General features: G+C 43.1%; 1 protein-coding gene across 2 annotated transcripts in view; it reads left to right on the top strand.

Annotated features, from left to right (window-relative positions):
- ELP4 (elongator acetyltransferase complex subunit 4) overlaps window positions 1–20,560 on the top strand; it is a 389,970-nt gene extending 369,410 nt beyond the window's left edge. For both annotated transcript variants that reach the window (XM_056526644.1, XM_056526645.1), the window contains exon 10: window positions 20,325–20,560. In XM_056526644.1, coding sequence (XP_056382619.1) covers window positions 20,325–20,456 — 132 coding nt within the window. In that variant the 3' untranslated portion in view covers window positions 20,457–20,560. The remainder of the gene's footprint in view (window positions 1–20,324) is intronic.
- The last annotated feature ends 309 nt before the right edge of the window (window positions 20,561–20,869 follow it).

Here is a 20,869-nt window from a genome sequence, read left to right as displayed (position 1 = left end):
GCGTCCCCAGCGGGACCCCCGCGATCAGACATGTTATCCCCTATCCTTTGGATAGGGGATAAGATGTCTAGGGTGGTAGTACCCCTTTAAACATTAAAGGGGTTCTCCGGTGCTTAAACATCTTATCCCCTATCCAAAGGATAGGGGATAAGATGCCTGATCGCGGGTGTCCCGCAGCTGGGGACGCCCGGGATCATGCACGCGGCACCCCATTTATAATCAGTGCCCGGAGCGTGTTCGCTCCGGATCTGATTATGGTCGACCGCAGGGCGGGCGGTGTGTGACGTCACACCTCCGCCCCCGTGTGACGTCACGCTCCGCCCCTCAATGCAAGCCTACGGGAGGGGGCGTGATAGCAAACGGGGTGCCGTGTGCATGATCCCGGGGATCCCCAGCTGTGGGACTCCCGCGATCAGGCATCTTATCCTTTATCCTTTGGATAGGGGATAAGATGTTTAAGCACCGGAGAACCCCTTTAAAATAAGTACTAAATGTGTTGATAATACACACACACCCCTTTTCTTCTACTGGTGGGGTCTTCCTACAACAAACCTGATATTCTGTGGCTGTCCGAACGCATGATACAAGGATTCAAAGAACATCAAAGTTGGCATCTTATTCTCAAACTTTGCATCTGAGTGTCTGTATCTGATTAGGTTCTGAGTCGGAAATAAATTGGCGCTGATTTACTAAGAGTAGAGTGTAGTTTTCTTTGTGGGTTTTGTTTCCCAACAGGTATTTTTCCACGGTATTTAAAAATGTTTCCCTATGTTTTGCTCTTTTCCTTACTTTTTGCTTTTTTTCCACATGCTCTGAGCTGTGGGGTTTTCCAGAGCTCAAGCCCACCACATTTTCTGTGGAAACATAATCAAAGGAAAGAGATGTTATGATCACCCTATTCAGCCCAATGCAACACGGACCGGGAAGGACCAAGTCCCTTGTAAAGACTTCAATATGAACAAAAGTCCAGTGCAGACTTGGAAATCAGTTTTTCATGCTTTATTCACCGCACAGGATAAAAGGCATACACGGTGACGCATTTCGGCTCCAGTCTGCAGACTTAGTCTAACAAAGTGTAGAAGATACTAACATTTCTTATATAGGGGGAAGAGGAGGAGTCCATGATCAGGTTAATGAGAACACCTGCATGGGGATTAACCCCTCCACCTCCCTCTAATAGCATACACAGTTATAGCCTTAAGGTATTTGTTTAAAATATATACCATTAAAAACTATTGTATGCAAACGTATAAGTATTAGTAAATATGTTGGGATTTTTCAAAAATGTCGGGAACACGCCCCCTTTTCGATAGAGAGTTGGTCGGTTTTTTTAATTTTGGCGCACATTCTGGAGCAGACACAATTTGTGTGCAAGAATATACAGAGAACAAATTCACACCTGCACTCACCGCAAGGGTCCGCAACTCCGGCCTCACTCATCCAGTGCCTCCAATTAATGACCGGGCATCTCAGATGTGGAGCGCTCAGAAAAGGCGACTGCTGGCCGCCTGTCGCCTTTTCTGAGCGCTCCACATCTGAGATGCCTGGTCGTTAATTGGAGGCACTGGACGAGTGAGGCCGGAGTTGCGGTACCCTTGCGGTGAGTGCAGGTGTGAATTTGTTCTCTGTATATTCTATCATTGACTGTTACCTGTTTCACCTAGAACCGCCGATGGGACCCATTCGTACAAGTATACCTGTCTGATGTATACCTCCAATGTGTATCCTTTTTAATTAGACCCTGTGGTTGCTAGCAGTGCCACTTTATTCTGTCTTTGCATTTGACAATTTGTGTGCAATGCGACACATTTTGGCACACAACCCGACAAAACAGGTTGGGTTTAGAATAGTAAATCAGGGCCATTATCTTAAACCACGGCAGTTAAAAGTTCACCTTTTTGCAAGAAGTCGAGTTCGAGACCATCCTACACTCAGATAGGGGAACAGGGAAGGATGCCCTCCCGCTTGCAACTTCAATGAGAGTACAGTGGTCCCTCAACATATGATATTAATTGGTTCCAGGAGAACCATCATATGTTGAAACCATCATATGTCGAGTACATATGTCTATGTAAAAATGGTAATTGGTTCTGGGGCCTCGGAACCATTGTATGTTGAATACATATCTCTATGGGAAACTGCTAATTGGTTCTGGGATGACCATTGTATGTGGAGTGTATGGGGAGTGTTTAACAAACCAGGGTGCCTCCAGCTGATGCACAACTACAACTCCCAGCATGCATGTACAGCCATTGACTGTCTGGGCATGCTGGTAGTTATAGTTTTGCAACAGCTGGAGGCACACTGATAGGGAAACATTGATGTATGAGGTGTATTGTGCGTATATGTATTGTATGTGATGTGTGACATCGCATACAGTACTGTACAGTTCTTTAAATACCTTCAGGGGGGACAGAATGTCCTCCATTACGATCCTGCCGACTACAGCTCTATAGGAAAGGAAGGGGAGGGCAGCCAGCAGCTCATTGGATGCCTGCAGCAAGATGCTGCAGGCTATCGGCTATGGCTGCACTGGGGGGTGGGGCTTACACGGAGCTCACAGTGGAAGCCTGCGTGAGTTAGCAGGACAGCATGTGAGTAACAGGAGGCAGAACGGGGCACATTAAACAACTATCTGTCAGTTGCTGAAGATGTCAGCGCTGTCAGATAGCTGTTTGTATGATGGACCCAACACAGCAGCATCATATGTCGATGCTGCCTTCAACATACGATGGGCTCTGAGAGGCCATCATATGTTGAAATGATCATATGTCGGGGCCATCATAAGTCGGGGGGTCACTGTATATTATTGAAAGCATTTATGAGTTAAGCCTCATGTCAGAACCAAAAAAGTGAGCACAACTGACACTCTTTTTCTTTACACCATGTGTCCGGCAGTCAGTACTGCACATAAAGCACTGTTTTCACCTTTTTTTCTATATGTGAAACAATAAATATCTTGGGCACATTCTGAATTAAGACATAGCTTTTCTGGTAAAAGATTGATACCACCAAACTTGTGGCAATGCATTAAGTTCATGATGGCTGAAATCTCTATTGTTTTGCCCATCTTAGGTATAATTTCAACTATATGTTATGTCTTCATCAACACCTCCATATCTGTCTCTCTGTATCGTACAGTTCATGGTTCCCCATCGAGAACACTAGTTTATTGAAATAATTTCTTAGATTTGTTTTGCACCCTTCCTTCCCTCGCTTTGCTCTCTGCTTCCTTTTTTCTCCCTGTTATTCTCCTGCTGCGGTCTCAGCTGTCATATCTGAACAAGGCATTTTTAAGCCTGGGGCAAGCCACACATTTGCTCCATTTTTCCATTTTTTCATTCCTGCACAAAACACATTTTCTGCTGCACTGCACATGAACTGAGTGAAAATATGAGAGGTAAAGTACAGTAAACCTTTCACTGTCCTAATTATTTTGGGCTTCATACTAAGAAATAGGACTCACAAATATTGCGTTATGCTCCTTTCAGCTTTCAGGTTTTAGAATATATAAAAAATACTTAATATTACTTATTTTTTAGAATTTTCATTTTATATTTTGTCTGAACTTTAAACTTCCTGACGATGTGTTCCTTTCAGTTTAATATACTGGACACAACAGTGTAATATAGCCACATCAATAGAAAATGACATACTGATTATTTCACAAAGGTACAAGGCTATCCTTGCTGTCCTCAAATGGCCCGGACTGTTAGCCAAGCTTAAAGGAGAACTCCGGAATAGGAAAATTATCGTCCATACTGCCAGCAGTAAAATAATTAAAACTAAGAACCCTAGTTATAACTAGAATATCTCGTTTCTTCTAATTTGGGGGCTGCCTAGGATAAGATATGTATGATGTAGTAGTCAAGCATGCATTTGACTTACTCCATACAAGTCTTTTGTAGGTAAAGAGAAGATCAGCAGATCTCCCATTCTTAGACCATAAAGGGGCATACTCATCACAGACAACCTTTTTAAAGGAAGCAGTATAGATGAACTCTAAAGAGTTCTTCAGATTAGACATACAGAAAGTCAGGTCATGTTGACAAGCAAACCATACGGCGACCAGCAAGTTCCATGCATGAGTCCTAATTAGAAATGGCCTGTGCACAGAACTTGCTGGTCATTGTATGGTTGCCTTCACAACTGTACTACCCAGCATGGAATGTGTCTTTCCAAAACGATCTAAAGAATGGTCTGTAGTTCAACTTTTTAGGTACATTAACCCCTTACGGACCACGGACGTATGCGTACGTCCTGGCTCCCTGGTACTTAAGTACGTATGCGTACATCCGTGGGAATTTCAGGGACTGGACCAGGCTGACTGCTGATATCTATCAGCAGGCACCCTGTGCAAATGCCCAGGGGGGTCCTGAGACCCCCCCCCCCCATATCGGCGATCACCGCAGATCGCCGGTGAATTCACACCGGCGATCTGTGGTGATTCAGGTCATACGGGTCCCATGGGACCTGATGACCCGGAGATACATGGGGATCGGGGGTGTAGAATACACCCCCAATCACCTACTGTATCTATGTGGAGGTGGCGATTTCGTCATCCCCCAGGAGCACTGCTATTGGCCGTTCAAAAGTAGCCGGCAGGGAAGGAGTTAATGACCTCTTCTCGCAGCTCTGCCAGCTTACTGAGTTCAGTCAGCGGGCAGACCTGCAAGAAGGAGCCAGGGACCCCCCTCTGACCAGATCGGAGCCCCTCAGGGCAGAAGATATCTCTGTAGTGTAGGGAGAGAACACCATAAAGGTAAGGTAGGAGTGGGAAAAAAAATTCCCACCTCCCCAGACCCCCTAATAGCTCCTCAAGGGTCCGATGCAGTTTTTTCAGGCCCTGTTAGGGGTTCAGGGCGCTGCAATTTGCCACCCTTTTTTTTTTTTGGCAGCAGCATTTTTTTTTTCTTTCTTTTTTACCCATATAGCGGTGTGTGATTTATAATCACACACCATTATATATAAAGTTAAACCAAGCACACACATACACACTTCCCCACCTCCCCCCACACCCCCCACCACCACCAGGGCATGTTCAGTGGCAGAGGTATACACCTTACTTGCCTCAGACTCCGAATCTGCCAGTGAGGAGGAGGAAGATCCTACATTTCTGTGTTCTTCCTCGTCATCCTCCTCATCTAGCACTGATGATGAGCCACCAATGCCGCCAAGCGAGGCCACGCACCCCCCATGAAAGTGACCCAGTGGCCAGCACTAGTACGAGTGGTCATGTCGCTCGTAATAGCAGTCCGACTCCCCAGACAAGCGTACCGGAGCCCTCTTCGGTGAATCTGTCTGGAGACCCCCAGGGGGTTATCAGCCACGGATTCCTGAGTTTGTCGGCGTCTCAGAAATCCGGATTGACAATGCTGGATACACTGAAATTGACTATTTTAGCTATTTTTTCAGTGACCGCTTTGTCAATCTAATAGTGAAGCAGACGAATCTGTACGCCCAGCAGTTCATTGCCCACGACGCAGATTCACTTTTGGCCAGGCCCAATGAATGGTATGCCATTGATGCAGCTGAAATGAGGATATTTTGGGGCCTCGTGCTGCATATGGGCCTGGTCAAAATACCCAGTGTCAAGCAGCGGGGACGTCCTCTACCAGACCCCCTTTACAGTATGGTCATGACACGGAGGCAGGTCGATGCCATTCGGAAATGCCTGCATTATGCAGATAGTGCGGCAAGTCCACCCCAAAGTGATCCCGCCTATGACCGGCTTTACAAAGTGAGGCCGGTCATCGATCACTTTGGGGCCAAATTTTGGGAGGCCTACGTACCCTTCAGGGAGCTCTCGGTAGATGAGTCTATCAGTTTTAAGGGGAGACTCCTCTTCTGCCAGTACATTCCCTCGAAGCGGGCGCGGTATGGCGTGAAGGTCTACAAACTTTGCCGGAGTACATCCAAGTACACTTGCAAGTTTAGAGTATATGAGGGACGAGATTCCCGTATTGAACCACCAGAATCTTCCCCCACTCTGGGTGTTAGCGGGAAAATCGTTTGGGACCTTGTGCACCCATTGCTGGAAAAGGGTTACCAAGTGTACGTGGACAACTTTTATACCAGCATCCCTCTGTTCACATCCCTTGCCGCCAGATCCACGTCCACTTGTGGGACCGTGCGGAAGAACCAGAGAGGCCTCCCTCTAAATTTTGTTCAGACTCCTATGCCCAAGGGTGAGTCCCGTTCCCTTACCCATGAAAACCTGTTGTTGGTCAGGTATAAGGATAAGAGGGATATCCTTATGTTGACCACAATTCATGGTAAGGGCAGCTCACCTGTCCCTGTGCGAGGTACCACAACGGTCCTCTAGCCTGATTGTATTCTGGACTACAATCAGTATATGGGGGAGTTGATCTTTCTGATCAAGTCCTCAAGCCATTCATCGCCATGCGGAAAACACAGGTATGGTACAAAAAAAATTGCGGCCTACTTGGTAAAGGTTGCCATGTACAACTCTTTTGTACTGTACCAGAACGCTGATAACACGGGCATTCCTCCAGTTCCAAGAAGTCCTAAATGCCCTGATCTTTGGCGAACGGGAAAGAGCAGGCCGGAGTTCCCAAGGAACTGATGTTATAGGTGCCAGAAAAAAATGCATAGTGTGTTACAAGAGGGGGATACGGAAGGACACCACCACTCAATGTGACACTTGCCCTGATCATCCGGGCCTCTGCATTAAAAACTGCTTCAGGGAGTATCACACTTCCATGGAGTACTACATTTTCCCTCTTCATTTTAATATTCCTTCATTTGACCCCAGTGTACCACGTCCAGAGTACATTCCAAGTTTTAACCCCATAAAACCAATAAATTGCCCAAAAAACTCTTTCATAAAAAAAAAAAAAAACATAGGACCTCTGGGGGTATTTTTTCCAAAAATTGGTCATGGGTCATTGAGTCACTATCTTTGTGGATTTTTTTATGTTGCCTCAAATGCGCAGTGCTCTCTCCCCACCTGAGTGGGGTGCGCATTTGAGGCAACAGGTTTGGGACGGCCACACACATCACATTCCCAGAATGATGATTCAGAGCATAAGGTTTGGGGTAGGCATATTTTTTAGTTTCGGCTATGCTCTGGGTCATCATTCTGGGAACATAACCTGTTTTATAATTTTATGTTCCACTGTACCCCTTGTTAGTAATTTACTCCATGTAACACTCCTTGAGGGGTGGTCCCGCTGTTCTGGCTCCAAAGGCAGCTATGTAGAAGCTCAAGGCCCCTGACTGCGCTCCTGCTCTTCCGAGACCGGTGTGCACCCGCAGAGCTGTTTATGCCCAGATATGAGGTATGTCCTTACTCCAAAGAAATATATTTACAAATTTACAATAACATTTTTTCCTAATACCACTTGGGAAAATGAAAAAATTTGGGGTAACCCCAGCATTTTAGTGTACAAAATAAAATTTTTCCTTTTTACATGCCACTTTAATGAACATTTATCAAACACCTGAGAGGTGTTAAGGCTCACTGTACCCCTTGTTATGTTCTTTGAGGGGTGTAGTTTCCAAAATAGTATGCCATGTGGGTTTATTTTTAAATTTTTTATTTTTTTTGCTGTTCTAGCACCATAGGGGCTTCCTAAATGCGACATGCCCCCCCCCCCCATTTCAGCAAAATTTGCGAATGTGACTCCTTCTCTTCTGAGCATTGTAGTGCGCCCGCAGTGCACTTGACGTACACACATGGGGTATTTCCATACTCAGAAGGGATGGGGTTACACATTTTGCGTGGCATTTTCCATTTTCTCCTATTACCTTTTGTAAAAATGTAAAATTTGGGGGAAAACCAGCGTTTTAGTAAAAAAAAAAAAATCATTTACACATCCAACTTTAATGAAAAGTCGTCAAACACCTGTGGGGTGTTAAGGCTCATTGTACCACTTGTTACGTTCCTTGAGGGGTGTAGATTCAAAAATAGTTGCCATGTGGGTGTTTTTTTTTGCTGTCCTGGCACCATAAGGGCTTCCTAAATGGGACATGCCCCCCAAAAAACATTTCAGCAAAATTTGCTTTCCAAAAGCCAAATGTGACTCCTTCTCTTCCGAGCATTGTAGTGCACCCGCAGTGCACTTGACGTCCACACATGGGGTATTTCCATACTCAGAAGAGATGGAGTTACAAATTTTGGGGGGCATTTTCTCTTTTTACCCCTTGTAAAAAAGTAAAAATTGGGGAAAAATATTTCATTTACACATCCAACTTTAACGAAAAGTCGTCAAACACCTGTGGGGTGTTAAGGCTCACTGTACCCCTTGTTATGCTCCTTGAGGGGTGTAGTTTCCAAGAGAGTATGCCATGTGTTTTTTTTTTTTTTTTTTTTGCTGTCCTGGCACCATAGAGGCTTCTTAAATGTGACATGCCCCCCAAAAACCATTTCAGAAAAACTCACTCTCCAAAATCATATTGTCGCTCCTTCCCTTCTGAGCAAACAACAAAAAACGTGGTCTCAAATGGCTGGAGGTGCTCAACCCCAAATGCGGTTGTGCATTTATACTGGGGGAGCAGATCCTGCCCTTGTAGTCCGTTGCTAGGGGCGATCCCCAGCATAAAAATGCATACAATTGAGGATGCCTGCAGCGGACTACATGTGCCACAATAGAATCCTACACAAGATAGACTGTGTGGATGTGTAACAATTAGAATAATACAATACTGGAATATCGGTGCACTACTGTGTTAGATGTATAAAATGACATTGGCTATCCCTCAACACTGATGTTAAAATTGAGACATTCGCCAGTATATCCTCATATGAAGGACATACCAGAGCCCGCACACCAACGCCAAGGTTTCTCAAAATGGCGCAGGACCTATCGCTAATCCTACCTGTGCGTGATAAACAAAACAGGGGCCAGTGGGCAATTACGGCAGCATTCGGTCGACTCACAACTTCCTCCCAGATACCCTCCAGCGTGACTGAGCACACATACAATGGGAGGGGGGAGGCAAGCTGTAAGCCCCACCTGAGTTGGCTAATATAGGTGCTTGGCCTCACAGGTGCTACCCTAATGCTGCCTGGAAGATATTCAAGGTGCATTATCATATGGAGTTAACACACCTCCAAGTATAAAATTTAAACAAGCAACAAAAAACTTGGTCTCAAATGGCTGTAGGTGCTCAACCCCAAATGCTGTTGTGCATTTATTTTACACTAGGGGAGCAGATCCTGCCCTTGTAGTCCGTTGCTAGGGGTGATCCCAGCATAAAAATGCATACAATGGAGGATGCTTGCAGTGGACTACAAGTGCCACAATAGAATCCTACACCAGATAGACAGTGTGGATGTGTAACAATTAGAATAATACAATACAGGAAAATGGGTGCACTACTGTGTTAGATGTATACAATGACATTGGCTATCCCTCAACACTGATGTTAAAATTAAGACATTCGCCAGTATATCCTCATATGAAGGACATACCAGAGCCCGCACACCAATGCCAAGGTTTCTCAAAATGGTGTGGGACCTATCGCTAATCCTACCTGTGCGTGATAAGCAAAACGGGCCAGTGGGCAATTACGGCAGCATTCGGTCGACTCACCGCCTGCTCCCAGGTACCCTCCAGCGTGACTGAGCACACATACAATGGGAGGGGGGAGGCAAGCTGTAAGCCCCCACCTGAGTTGGCTAATATAGGTGCTTGGCCTCACAGGTGCTCCCCTAATGCTGCCATATGATAATGTGCCTTGAATATCTTCCAGGCAGCATTAGGGTAGCACCTGTGAGGCCAAGCACCTATATTAGCCAACTCAGGTGGGGCTTACAGCTTGCCTCCCCCCTCCCATTGTATGTGTGCTCAGTCACGCTGGAGGGTACCTGGGAACAGGCTGTAAGTCGACCGAATGCTGCCGTAATTGCCCACTGGCCCCTGTTTTCCTTCTCACGCACAGGTAGGATTAGCGATAGGTCCCGCGCCATTTTGAGAAACCTTGGCGTTGGTGTGCGGGCTCTGGTATGTCCTTCATATGAGGATATACTGGCGAATGTCTATATTTTAACATCAGTGTTGAGGGATAGCCAATGTCATTGTATACATCTAACACCCATATTCCTGTATTGTATTATTCCCTTCTGAGCACTCTACTGTGCCCGCCGAACACTTGACATACACAAATGAAGTATTTCCTTACTCAAAAGAAAATTAGGTTACAAATATTGAGAGGATTTTTCTCCTTTTACCCCTTGTAAAAATTCAAAAACTGGGTCTACAAGAACATGCGAGTGTAAAAAATGAAGATTTAGATTTTTCTCCTTCACTTTGCTGCTATTCCTGTGAAACATCTAAAGGGTTAACACACTTACTGAATGCCATTTTTAATACTTTAAGGGGTGAAGTTTTTATAATGGGGTCATTTATGGGGTATTTCTAATAAAAATAAAAAAAAAGCCCTTCAAATCCACTTCAAACCTGAACTGGTCCATGAAAAATTCCGATTTTGAAAATGTTGAGAAAAATTGGAAAATTGCTGCTGAACTTTGAAGCCCTCTGATGTCTTCCTAAATTAAAAACATTTCAACTTCATGATGCAAACATAAAGAAGACATATTGTATTTGTGAATCAAAATATAATTTATTTGGAATGTCTATTTTCCTTACAAGTAGAGAGCTTCAAAGTTAGAAAAATGCTAAATTTTCAATTTTTTCATCAAATTTTGGAATTTTTCACCAAGAAATGATGCAAGTATCGACAAAATTTTACCTCTTGCATAAAGTAGAATATGTCACGAAAAAACAGTCTCAGAATCAGAATGAAAAGTAAAAGCATCCCAGAGTTATTAAAGGGGTTGTGCCCTGCGCTGACTTTCGGAGCTCTGCTCACAGCATCCAAAAGTTCACTCTGAACGCTGTGTGCGGGCTTCCGTGTTCGCGGCCGCCGGGCGTGACGTCACGCCCGGCCCCTGGTGACGTCTCGCCCGCCCCCTCAACGAAAGTCTATGGGAAGGGGGCGCGACCACTGTCATGCCCCCTTCCCATAGACTTTCGTTGAGGGGGCGGGCGTGACGTCACACCCGGCGGCCGCGAACACGGAAGCCTGCACTCAGCGTTTGGAATAATGAACTTCCGGACGCTGTGAGTGGAGCTCCGAAAGTCAGGGCAGCGCACAACCCTTTTAATGGTTAAAAAATGCTCTGGTCCTTAAGGGGTTAACATATCCACTATGGTGAACAGCGGGGACCGGATATCATAAGTACCATAAGCTGCTCACTTCCCTGCAGTGGTTACAACAGGGAACATGCAGTATTATATGTTACAATTTACAAAGGAGTGCATGTTCAATTAATGCACTAGATAAGTACACTTTTGGTTAGTGGTTCCCCTTTCTAGCCGTAATGGAGCAGTCAAAGTGACACCCTGTCCCTATGACAGCCATATTCCCTGATAGGGTATACGGACAGGAATTGCTGACATAAGACAAACCCTTTCACACATTTTGGTGGTCTTCTTTAGCTTTTTGCACTACTCCTAACTCCTTAAGGACACATGACATACCGGTACGTCATGTGTCCACTCCCGATCTATAACGCGGGGCCATGCCGTCATAGCGGGTTGGGCCCGGCCTCTAACAACGTGGCTAATAGCGCGCGGCATTGATCGCGGTGCCGCGCGCTATTAACCCTTTAGACGCGGCGTTCAAAGTTGAACGCCGCGTCGAAAGTGAAAGCATTCCGGTTAGCTCAGGGAGCTGTTCGGGATAGCCGCTGCGAAATCGCGGCATCCCGAACAGCTTACAGGACAGCTGGAGGATCCCTACCTGCCTCCTCGCTGTACGATCGCCGAATGACTGCTCAGTGCCTGAGATCCAGGCACGAGCAGTTAAGCGGCAGAATCATCGATCACTGGTTTCCTATGAGAAACCAGTGATCAATGTAATAGATCAGTGTGTGCAGTGTTATAGGTCCCTATAGTGAATAAAGATCATTTAACCCCTTCCCTATTAAAAGTTTGAATCACCCCCCCATTTTTCCCATAAAAAAAAACTCAGTGAAAATAAAAATAACCATATATGGTATCGCCGCGTGCGGAAATGTCCGAATTATAAAAATATATTGTTAATTAAACCTCACGATCAATGGCGTACACGCCCAAAAATTCCAAAGGCCAAGATAGGACTTATTGATTATTTTTTCATGATATAAAAAGTGATCAAAAATGCATTATCAATGCAAAAATGGAACCACTAAAAACTTCAGATCACGCCGCAAAAAATGAGCCCTCATACACGGAAAAATAAAAAAGTTTTCGGGGTCAGAAGATGACAATTTTAATCGTATTAATTTTCCTGCATGTAGTTTTTCCAGAAGTACGACAAAATCAAACCTATATAACTAGGGTATCATTTTAATCATATGGACCTACAGAACAAACATAAGGTGTCATTTTTGCCAAAAAATTTACTACGTAGAAACGGAAGCCCCCAAAAGTTACAAAACAGCGTTTTTTATTTTTATTTTGTCTCACAATGATTGATTTTTTCGTTTCGCCGTAGATTTTTGGGCAAAATGACTGATGTCATTACAAAGTAGAATTGGTGGTGCAAGAAATAAGCCATCATATGGATTTTTAGTGCAAAATTGAAAGAGTTATGATTTTTTAAAGGCAAGGAGGAAAAAAACGAAAATGCAAAAACGGAAAAATCCTCGGTCCTTAAGGGGTTAATTCCCAAACACCAATCCATGTTGTTCCTTTAATGGGCACATGCATCGCCTGGATTACTTGTCTGTGTAAAATTCTGACTGGAACATATCTTTGCGTTTATATTTTGTGTTTTGTTTACTGGCTTCTATTGGAAATCAGATACCCTGATATGCTAAAATATATATTTACAGTGCTGTCCATCTCCGGCATCCGGACAGTGTAGCGACAGTCTGCTTTTGCATGGGTTTCCACGGCAACTGTCCATTTCTCTGTATTTTTCCTACTCATTACCCATCGCCGCCAATTTAAACTTGCAGTCACATCACATAACTATGTATTGTTCAGTAAACTATCCCCAAAACAAAGACGGGTAATAAAATACTAGGTCAGACCTAGAGAATGGGAGCAGGTGATTGTATTTCTTAGCTTTTTACTGAATAAATGTTTTGTTGGCATTTTTCTTATGATTAAAGTCAGATTTGAGGGGTATAGGGCACATTTTATATTACAAAAAAAATATAGATAAATATTTGATACAATTGCAGTGGATCAGGCTGAGGAGCGGACAAAGAAGTATACACAGGAACACAGAGAAATGGTGGCAGAATTACTGTTATGTTTATCACTAAGGATGTAGATAAACAAACAGTTTTAGATGCTTTTTATGTAATAGCTTTAGACCAAGATTCTGATGAATGAAGGTTCTGGGGTTGGATGTTCACTGCCAAAGAGGTAAGCATCATATCCTACAGCCTTAGATCTAAAGATTCCTGGGTGGAATCTTTAGGTACAAAGACATGGAGGCAGTACTATCTGTGCCTATATCACTTAGAAGGGGATGCACTACTCTCCATGTCCACATTATTTAGAAGGATAGATGCAGGGAGTACTTTGTATTTCTACTGTACATTATTTACAGATAGATACACATGCAATACGATCAGTGCCATGGAGAGACAGTGGCAGTACTGTCTATTCCTACATAATTTACAGGATAAAACAGTGATTTCTGTATATGATGTAAGAGCCATCGTAAGAAACCAAGACAGTACTATTTTAACCTACAATGTATAATGAGTGATAGGGACAGCACTATCTGTGCCTACATTACAAAATGTCATGATTTGTCACCAATAGAATTTAAAGAGGCACTGTCATTATGAAATTATTTTTTTTTTTTTTAACATATGATTTTTATTAAGTTTTATCATATTTAACAAGACATCACGGTCCAGGACAATCCCCTGGAATGGTGAGAGTTCAAAGAAAAACACAGAAAACACAAAAAAGAAAATAAACAATAACACGAGCTGCCCCCACATTCCAATCCATTCCCGCCCCCAACCCAACTGCCATTCTGCACCCACAGACTCAGATTCCTCCCCGGAAGTTATCACATGTTGAGCATAATTGATCTCCGGAGCATCATTAATTTAATTAACAAGCGCAGCCTGTGTTCACGCACCCTCAACCTCCTAGGCACCACCAAAAGTACGATTGACAGCCCACCTCCTTTTCAACCCGTCAAGGCAAGTTGTAGTTGTCCTAGGGAACCCGAGATAGCCCTTTGTAAATGAATTGTTTTTTTTATATCTAGTACTAATGATAAGATGACTTTTTTTCAATATACATTTGTTTAAAAAAAAAGTAAATTTTACAAAAAAATGTAAATAGGGGTCATCTATCTTTATGCAGACAGACTACTCTGTATTTTGCAGCATACTGGGTACCGGTCGTAAAGTGTGTTGGTATCCAGTATAGGAGATCACCATTGCACCACCACAGCTTTTAGATGTTCCTAAACTACAACTCCCATGATGGGATATAGCTGTGTATTCTCCAGCTGTGTGCCTCCAGCTCTTGCAAAACTACAGACAAAGGATGTGTGGGCATGCTGGGAGTTATAGTTTTGCAACAGCTAAAGGCAACACTGTCCTAACACAGTGCTTTACAAACACTGTAGCTCCAGCTCTTGCAAAACTCCCTGCATGCTTGAACAGCCAAAGCTTTCTCTGACTCCTGAATTACAAAGAAGCTGATCAGACATATAGGAGTCTTTGAAAGCTGAATGACGCACATAGTGAGAGCTATGTTGATTAGCATCCAGCTTTACTAGGAACAGATAGATAGAAAATGTATGCATAAAAACTACTGTGCAGTGATTTGCAGACTGCCAGGCTGCTCCCAGACTCAGAGCAGATGAGTCACCACAGTGAGGGAGAGAGATGGACACACCCCTCCACAAGGAAAGACGACAAAGCAAGTGAGCAATATATAAATGCCAGATGAAGCACTTAAGTGTGCGAAACGGAGCTTGTTGCCACTGTACCCCCCTGCTCTTCCCTTTTGTATCCCCCATGTATGTGAGTATTATCATCGGCATGAAATAGAGCCTGAAGAAAGAACTATTTGGTGAGTGACTGGCTGTTCTATTTTCTTCAGATTTTTGATGTGAACTTGCTATTCATTCTTTAAGCCAGAGCACCACCAACACAACATTAACAAGTACCAATACTACAGAGCCCGGGTCCTGATATCCCCAGCTGCCAAAGGGGACAGCCGCAGTGCTGAACGGACTACTACCTCTATATGTTTCCTGTTTTCAATATATAAATGCTATTTCTAAGTTATATATAGGTCCTAGACACATAAAAATGATATGGGAGATTTATCAAAACCTGTCCAGAGGAAAAGTTCTTTCAGATCGCTTCTTTAATTTTTAACAAGGCCTTTGCAGAATGAAAGAAGCAATCGGATTGGTTGCTATGGACAACTGGGCCTCTTTTCTTTTACACATGTTTTGATAAATCTCCCCCTATATGTACATGATCAGGATTAGGTACTGAGTTAGCATATCACTTATTTTTGTTTACACTATGACAGGTACGCTTTAAGCCTCCTGTAGAAACCTGTATGAGTTCTACACTTAAAGTAGTACATTGGGCCACATAAGTTTGTTGACTCCTAGTGTTTGTGGTGGTATCTTTTCCATGAAAAACTCTGTTTCTGATACATAATTTATTTATTTACAGGCCTTTAACCCCTTAAGGACCGAGGGTTTTTCCGTTTTTGCATTTTCGTTTTTTCCTCCTTACCTTTTAAAAATCATAACCCTTTCAATTTTGCACCTAAAAATCCATATGATGGCTTGTTTTTTGCGCCACCAATTCTACTTTGTAATAACGTCAGTCATTTTACCCAAAAATCTATGGCGAAACCCAAAAAATAAATAAATAAGCCATTTTGTAAATTTGTGGGGGGGGGGAGGAGGGGGCTTCCGTTTCTACGCAGTGCATTTTTCTGTAAAAATGACACCTTATTTTTATTCTGTAGGTCCATACAATTAAAATGATACCATATTTATATAGGTTTGATTTTGTTTTACTTTTGGAAAAAATCCATAACTACATGCACATAAATTAATACGTTAAAAAATGTCCTTCTGACCCCTATAACTTTTTTATTTTTTTCATACAGTGATGGATGAGGGCTTATTTTTTGCACCGCGATCTGAAGTTTTTATTGGTTCTATTTTTGTTTTGATCAGATTTTCTTATCGCTTTTTATAAATTTTTTTATGGTATAAAAAGTGACCAAAAATACGCTATTTTAGACTTTGGAATTTTTTTACATGTACGCCATTGACCGTGTGGTTTAATTAACAATATATTTTTATAGTTTTTACATTTACGCACACGGCAATACCACATATGTTTATATTTATTTTTATTTACACGTTTGTTGTTTTTTTATGGGAAAAGGGGGGGGGTGATTCAAACTTTTATTAGGAAGGGGTTAAATCACATTTATTAACTATTTTTTTTACACTTTTTTTTTTATGCAGTGTTATAGCCCCCATTGGGGACTATAACATGCAGTACATTGATTGCAGACACTGATCAATGCTATGTCATAGCATAGCATTGATCAGTGTTATTGGTGCTCCACTGCTCCTGCCTGGATCTCAGGGATGGAGAAGTGAATCGATGATCAGACAACGAGGAGGCAGGTAGGGACCCTCCTCTTGTCCTAACAGCTGATCGGGACACTGGTGGGTTAATATTCTGGAATGTAAGACCTACATAGTAATGTCTTATTATTAGAAATATCACACTGAAGAGTTCTGGATAGTCTGTATAATTTCTATCATAAGTACCAACTCTAACATTACCAGCTTGTAAAAATTACAATGATCTATTTAAGTTCTTGTTCATACAATTACAACCCTTCTAGTATGACAGTTGTTGTTTATTTCACTGTTTATGCCTCCTCTATCACATTGCCTATATCCATCTAATAATCTGGGGCTGTAACAGCTGTTGTGTTTGTAGTGTTGCTCATTATATATCTAAATGTTTTATATTGGTCAGATAAAGAGACAGATTTAGGCAGCTGTCATAGGCAACAAATATTGTGGGCTACAAAAGAAAATGCTTCTAGAAAATTATATAAATATACCGCAGTTCTATGTGTTGTTGTAGTTGATAGTACCGCAATTCTAAAACCATTATTCAGGGACACTCTGACACTCAATCAGTTTATCTAAGCCTATCAGTTCAGTTCAAAGGAGTATGGCAGGGAATTTTTTCCTAAAAACAATTATTCCCAGACAGGAATAAAAAAAAATAAAACACCCTGCTCACCTTTCTTGCCCTCCAAATTTACCCCATTAAAGGGGTACTCCGGTGCTTAGACATCTTATCCCCTATCCAAAGGATAGGGGATAAGATGCCTGATCGCTGGAGTCCCGCAGCTGGGGACCCCTGGAATCATGCACGCGGCACCCCGTTTGTAATCAGTCCCCGGAGCGTGTTCGCTCCGGCACTGATTACATGCGACTACAGGGCGGACGGCGTGTGACTGATTACAAACGGGGTGCCGCGTGCAAGATCACGGGGGTCCCCAGCGGCGGGACTCCCGCGATCAGGCATCTTATCCCCTATCCTTTGGATAGGGGATAAGATGTCTAAGCACCGGAGAACCCCTTTAAGTTAATACGACCTGTGTTACCTCATCTTCCCCTTTATGAAACTGTGCCTAAATTTCATAGCAAAATTTACATTATAAAAGTGTCTGGCATTGCAGGTCTCCTTTAATTAGCCAGAGCAGAAAATGGCTACTTAGAGGGTCTCTTCTTCTTGAGAAGCCAACATGTTAATGCATAGTACCTGATAAAGGTACCAGACAAGCATCATAAGGAGTAGTATCAAAAGTTTTGATCAAACCGGTCTTGCGTCTGTAAATTACCGTATATACTCGAGTATAAGCCGAGTTTTTCAGCACGATTTTTTGTGCTGAAAACGCCCCCCTCGACATATACTCGAGTGAACTCTCCGCCTGTCAATCCCTTCTCAGTGGTCTTCAACCTCCGGACCTCCAGATGTTGCAAAACTACAACTCCCAGCATGCCCAGACAGCCATCTGGATGTCCGCAGGTTGAAGACCGCTGCGGCCTTCGTCATCATCCAGCCCCCCCCCTTTTGTTTTGTACTCCCCTCGGCGGGAAGTTAGGGTGAGCTGGTCCCAGCCATCTATGCTGCAGGGACCGTCTGGTGGGGATGGTTAGTCGTTGCGGGCTGTCCATTTTCACTGGGGGGGCCTCTTCTCCGCGCTTTGGGGCCGGCCCCGGACTAGTGACGTTGCCTTGACAAGACGCACAGGGGCGTTTATGCGCAACGTCCCTGTGCGTCGTCGTCAAGGCAACGTCACTAGTCCGGGCGCGGAGAAGGGGCCCCCCCCCGGTGAAAATGGACAGCCCGCAACTGGGAGTTGTAGTTTTGCAACATCTGGAGGTCTGCAGGTTGAAGACCACTGAGAAGGGATTGACAGGCGGAGAGTTCATTCGAGTATAAGTCAAGGGGGGGCGTTTTCAGCACGAGAAATCGTGCTGAAAAACTCGGCTTATACTCGAGTATATGCATGCTGGGAGTTGTAGTTTTGCAACATCTGGAGGTCCGCAGGTTGAAGACCACTGATGAAGGGATTGACAGGCGGTGATGATGAAGGGGGGGAGGGTGATGACAGGGGTCTGGATGATTACATGGGGGGGATGATGTATTTCCCACCCTAGGCTTATAGTCGAGTCAATAACTTTCCCTGGGTTTTTAGGGTAAAATTAGGGGCCTCGGCTTATATTCGGGTCGGCTTATACTCGAGTATATACGATACCTCCATCAGCACCTGAAGTACCAGCTATTGTATTCATCTTTGTACATTTGGGCATCTTGATGACAAACCATTGATTTCAGCTGACACCATTGAACCCTTCCTTTTTTTGTAGAGGTGTAACATGGAAACCAAGGTCTTGTATTCGGTAAGAAAACCTGGTAGCATCTGATTGCTTCAAGTCTCAGCAGCAGGATACTCTGTGATCAGATTTTCTTGGATACTCTTGCAGCAAAAAAAGTTTATCAAAAACAAGCAATGTCTTTAAGACTGTATTTTCACATATTCAGCAATTTTTTCTATTTTCCCACACAGTTTTATTCAGTCACTTTAACAGTAACAGTTCAAAGATAGCCCAAAATACTGATCAAGTGCCTGGCTATCCTGGGCTAAGATTGTATTTCTGGGTAGGACATAATATAAATGCAGCCTTTGCAGGTACAAAGAAGTCCTGTAGGCAACCATTATATCCATGCTTATCGATATCAAAGAAAGAAACAAGTGGCACCGCTAGCAAATACAGGGTCTAATGTTCCAAAGGATACATGTTGGAGGCATACCTCAGACAGGAAAACTTATACAGGTAGGTCCCATTGTTGGTGCTAGGTGAAACAGACCAAATTCAAAGCATAGCATAAACAAGAACAAATGCACACCTGCACTCACCGCAAGGGTACCGCATCTCCGACCTCACTCGTACGGGGTCTCCAGCCAACGCCTGGGCATATCAGATGTGGAGCGCTCAGAAGAGGCGACTGCCGGTGGTTTCACGCAATCACTCTGCGCTTCATCCGGCCTCGAGGCTTACGGTCTGTTTGCATGTATAGGGCTGATAAAGATGGTCATGGCCAAGGTAAGATTAAGTTTGGTGGATGAACCCATCCAACTTTGGAACCTGAATACCATCTGACCTCTTTTTCTACAAAATGGAGACCCCCCATGAGTGGATGAATGGAGACCCACTAGGTCCCCAAGCTGTTGGAGGCCATATGACATGTGTCCCATACTATTTGTGTCCATCCCTTGGTAGCCTTCTGGCATAAGGCCTTGCTGCCAGGGATCGACACAATTTAATTAGATTGGTTCTGTATGGAAATATAGAACAGAAGGGCTAGTGGTATATGTTGGTCTGCCAAATGCACAAAAGAGGACATGGCCACTAGTGCCCTGAGCTGATATGTAGATTATACATACATACATATTTTATGATTCGTTTTTATAGTATAACCCTTGCAGGACTTTATCATAATAGGAGTTTCCATATTTGTGTCCAGCTTACCCAAAATCTTGATTTGTATTTTTTGTCTTGCTCTCCCCATTGAAATGCATGTCCCCATGTGCAAATTTTATTTCAAACAAATGGTTTGGAAGAGATTTATAGATACTTATGTAGCATGTAAAACTAAATGACTACATGAATGACTAACAAGGTAGACCGTGTGCTACTTCAAATAAACATTTAATAATGGTTGTGTTCTGTTATTTTCATTCCCATTCTCTCCGCAGAGACTGCATTTGCCTCCAGACTTGTCAGACACAGTGAGTCGTTCAAGCAAACAGGATCTGGCAGGGTCGACCAAACTGCTGAGCTCAGGATGTGGCTCTGCCGCCGCAGGCAAGAAGCACCTGGACTTCTAGTGATTTCTACTAAGCAGATATGTTCACAAACCCTGGCTCCCAAATGGGGCACCATCACCGTCAACATTACACATTTTTATATAAAAACATATTAATAACATAATTAAAATGCTATTGGTATTACTTGACTCTGTCTTTCTTTAAAGAGTTACATGGATATATATGTGGGTGTTATTTATTTTTTATTATAAATGTTATTTTGACATAATGTTTTTATTATTTCATTTAAACATCATTTTGTTATTCTAAAAAATTTTTTACTTATTTCTTTTTTTTCTTTTCTTTTTTTTTCTTTTACATATATTACAAAAATGTATATTACTAACCACTAATGTGTATTTTGTAATTATGTTATAATTTTTTATCAAGTAGTTATACAAGTAGATATATGGATTTTATTATATTACTATAAC

Source organism: Hyla sarda, chromosome 6, assembly GCF_029499605.1.
Source record: "Hyla sarda isolate aHylSar1 chromosome 6, aHylSar1.hap1, whole genome shotgun sequence".
Lineage (NCBI taxonomy): Eukaryota > Metazoa > Chordata > Amphibia > Anura > Hylidae > Hyla > Hyla sarda.
The sequence above is the reverse complement of the archived record's forward strand: the minus strand, read 5'-3'. Positions and strand labels throughout refer to the sequence as shown.